Genomic DNA, 3,321 nt, shown 5'->3' on the forward strand with positions numbered 1-3,321 from the left:
AGATTATAATGGTATAACTACTTTTACAGAATTAACTTAATTACCAAATTTCACAGAAAATATGTTTACCGGCTGCGTGAGTGCGGCAAGCATGAACGGCTCATCCGTGACGCGGGATTCGCGCCGCGTGGGGCAGAGAGGAGCGAGTATGAGAAGCATTCACAGACACAGGCTGTGTGTGCGCTCTTCTGAAGAGGGAATAGCCAACATGCATCATAAACTTATTTCAAATTAATCTGTTGGGGAGATAAAATGTGTAAGATAACGTTCACGTACTAACAAAAACATCTAAGAATGTGTCTTTTATTCTCCAGTACTGAAAACAGAACCGGTGCGCTCACTCTATTGGTTAGTAAGACTGCAACTCAAGGCTGGCAGTCATGCATATGCTCTGGAACGGAGTAATATCGCGTCCATATCGCAGGCTTTGTGATTAGGACATCGCAACGTCTCAAATCGTGATTTCGATTCGATTTCGATTAATCGCACAGCCCTACCCATAAACCCTAAAAATTTTTTACAAAATCTCACAACTATTTAACAACGTCATAAATCATCAATAGTTGATCATAAGCAACCTATTGGCATGAATGCACAGTATTCATCAATTGTAAACTGAATCCTGCAGAACGTGCCACAGCGCAGTGTTTTGACTGAACTTGCGGCACTCGTAATTAATTTAATCATGGTATTTTTTGAGGTTACTGAAAGCCCCACTCACGCTCTGATGCGGTTTTCAGCCTCTCCGTCACTAGTGTCTTGGTTCTCTCGCAGGAAAGTGATATAATGCAGCCACAGGTCGACGCTGAGCGGAATCGCCTGCAGACCTCGACGGTAAACCTGTGCGAGGGAAAACAGATTCAGATCGATTCATTTGTGTGATGCTTTTTAACAAGAATAAATGGCGAGTAGAAAACTTTAAAGTGTGAATCTCATGAAAACATGTCAGATGTCACTCCAAAAACACTACCAAATTTTACTATAAGTTTGATCACAATTAGGGATGCACCGAAATGAAAATTCTCAGCCGAAGCCGAACAAAATTAAACACTGGGCCAAATACGGTCCAAATCCCCCCCCATGTATTTTGCCAATTTTGTTTTCACCATTGCATAAATTAAAAAGCCAAAATGTGCTTTTTACGGTTTTGTCTTGCTTTTCCAAGAAAAAAAAAAGAATTACAAAACAACAATTTAAAAACATTTAACACTGAACATTTTTAACATTCTAGCAGACACTATACCAACAAAGCACAATTTAACTTAAAATTAATAAGTCAGTAAAATAATGTTTGGCCATCAGACCCCCTGCTTGAATCAGGCGTGTATTTTTACTGTACAATTAAAAGCAGCCTTGCTGAGAAGAGACTTCTTTTAAAACATTAGAAAATATTACAGATCCTAATTTGAACAGTGTGTGAATGTTATAAGAAATGGATTAAAACAGAGCTGTTGTAATGATTATCATCATTATTATTGTCTTACTTTTTATTTTATTTTACAGAACAGTAAAATTACAATACTAACATTTATGAATGTTGATAAGAGTTCTTGCTTTTTCTTTTATTTTGGCAGAAGCGCGCAGGAAGATCTCAGCGCTTCTTTTTGCTGATGACAGCAGATTTATGAACGAGTCTCATTACGAATACGTTGTACGTATTGCGTTGTAACATGCCTTGTAAAAATTCATAAAAATGTGACTGAGCAACTGAAGAACGCAGATTTCCCTCGCGCTTTGATCCCTGGTTAAGCAGATCTGCTGCGAGCTCGTGCAGCGCTGTCAGAATACATGCAATGCGTGCGTGTATTAGAAAACATGACGTTCTGTAGTTTATTTACTAATTGTTTAAGGCCATTTCGTGATTTCAATCATCATACAGTAACCAGCAACAATCCCCCCGTCCTCTTCTCATCGAAGACATGTGCTGCAGCACTAAACAGTCTCTCGCTGTCGGTTCTTGTAATGATTTTTGCATCTTTCTCCGACAGTTTAAATGCTTCCACACTGCTGACGTGTGTGCTGCATTATACAGAGTGCGCGCCTCTCACTCTGCGCTGGTTGCTATTTGATCGCGTCATATCATTATCGCTTATTCGGCCGATAATATATATAATAAATATTATTTCGGTTGCCGAACATTCGGTGCATCCCTAATCACAACATATAATCATTGCTGTTAATAGTGTTCACCGTCTGTCTGATTACATGACATTAACTAACTGCATGATTTTTACTGTACATTTCTGCCATATGGACAACAACTTGAGATGGTCACCACTGATAAGCTATTACTAAATATAATGTAGAAACTTTAATTTTCTGTTAAGCTGCTTTACAACGATTTGCATCGTGAAAAGCGCTATACAAATAAACTTGAATTGAAAAAAACTGTATTAAAGGACATTTTTTGAGACTTCATGACAACAAAAATCTATGATTCTCATGAGTTTAGCTTATTTTAATGTGTTTCAGTAACTTAACTCGTGAGATTCATCCTCTTTGTTTTGCCCGTTTCAATCATTTTTGTTAGCTTTAAAAACAAAGTTTGTGCTTATTTGAATGTTTTTGTGACTTTTAACAACAAAAATAAACAGCTCTCGTGAGTTTTGCCTGATTACGACAACAAAATCGATCATTTGCATGAGTTTTGCCTATTTTAAATTGTTTTGTTGATTTAACAGAAACTGATTATCATTGGTTTTGCCCATTCTAAAAATTGTTGGCACCTTTAACCAGCACATTTTCATGACTTCATGATAACAAAAATGGATTATTCTCATGACTTTCATCCGGAAGTCATTCAGACTCACCTCATCGGCCAAGTGTACGTAGCCGTGTTTCTTCTCAATATCTGCGTACTTCTTCCAGTAGCCGTAACAGTAGGGGTAGTGTAGGAAAAAGTCATCAAACGCCTTCCTTGAAGCCACCAGGTGGTTCTGAAACAAAAGAAAAGCTCATAAGCAAATAGCTTTGTTTCCATCCACCTATTTTTATGTGCATTTTGGGATATCGCATTAAAAAAAAAATCACTGGATGGAAATGCCAAGATGTGCATAAATTCTAAAAACGTGCATAAAAAACGTATGCGTTTTTATCTAAGTAGGATAAATGTCTTATCCGGTAAGAAAACATGTGCATAAACTACGATGGAAACACTTTCACCGAATAAACTTCTTAATGCGCATCAAAAAAGTCATGCGACTTTGCGATGGGACAGCATAAAACTGGACCAACCACTGGAGCGATCTCTTCACACAGCATCTGAAAAGCTCGAACAAAGTCTCGTTGAAGTGCTTCGTTATAATGAACTCCCAGAACGGT

At 37.8% G+C, this 3,321-nt stretch overlaps 1 protein-coding gene across 1 annotated transcript in view; it reads right to left on the bottom strand.

Annotated features, from left to right (window-relative positions):
• LOC107567385 (pre-mRNA-processing factor 39-like) overlaps positions 1-3,321 on the bottom strand; it is a 21,190-nt gene that overhangs the window by 15,129 nt on the left and 2,740 nt on the right. The window contains exons 3-4 of the mRNA XM_016253070.1: positions 2,811-2,936; positions 722-840 (exon numbers count right to left, since the gene is read on the bottom strand). Coding sequence (XP_016108556.1) covers positions 722-840; positions 2,811-2,936 — 245 coding nt within the window. The remainder of the gene's footprint in view (positions 1-721; positions 841-2,810; positions 2,937-3,321) is intronic.

This window comes from Sinocyclocheilus grahami, unplaced genomic scaffold (assembly GCF_001515645.1).
Source record: "Sinocyclocheilus grahami isolate Dianchi unplaced genomic scaffold, SAMN03320097.WGS_v1.1 scaffold1154.1, whole genome shotgun sequence".
In the NCBI taxonomy this organism is placed as follows: domain Eukaryota; kingdom Metazoa; phylum Chordata; class Actinopteri; order Cypriniformes; family Cyprinidae; genus Sinocyclocheilus; species Sinocyclocheilus grahami.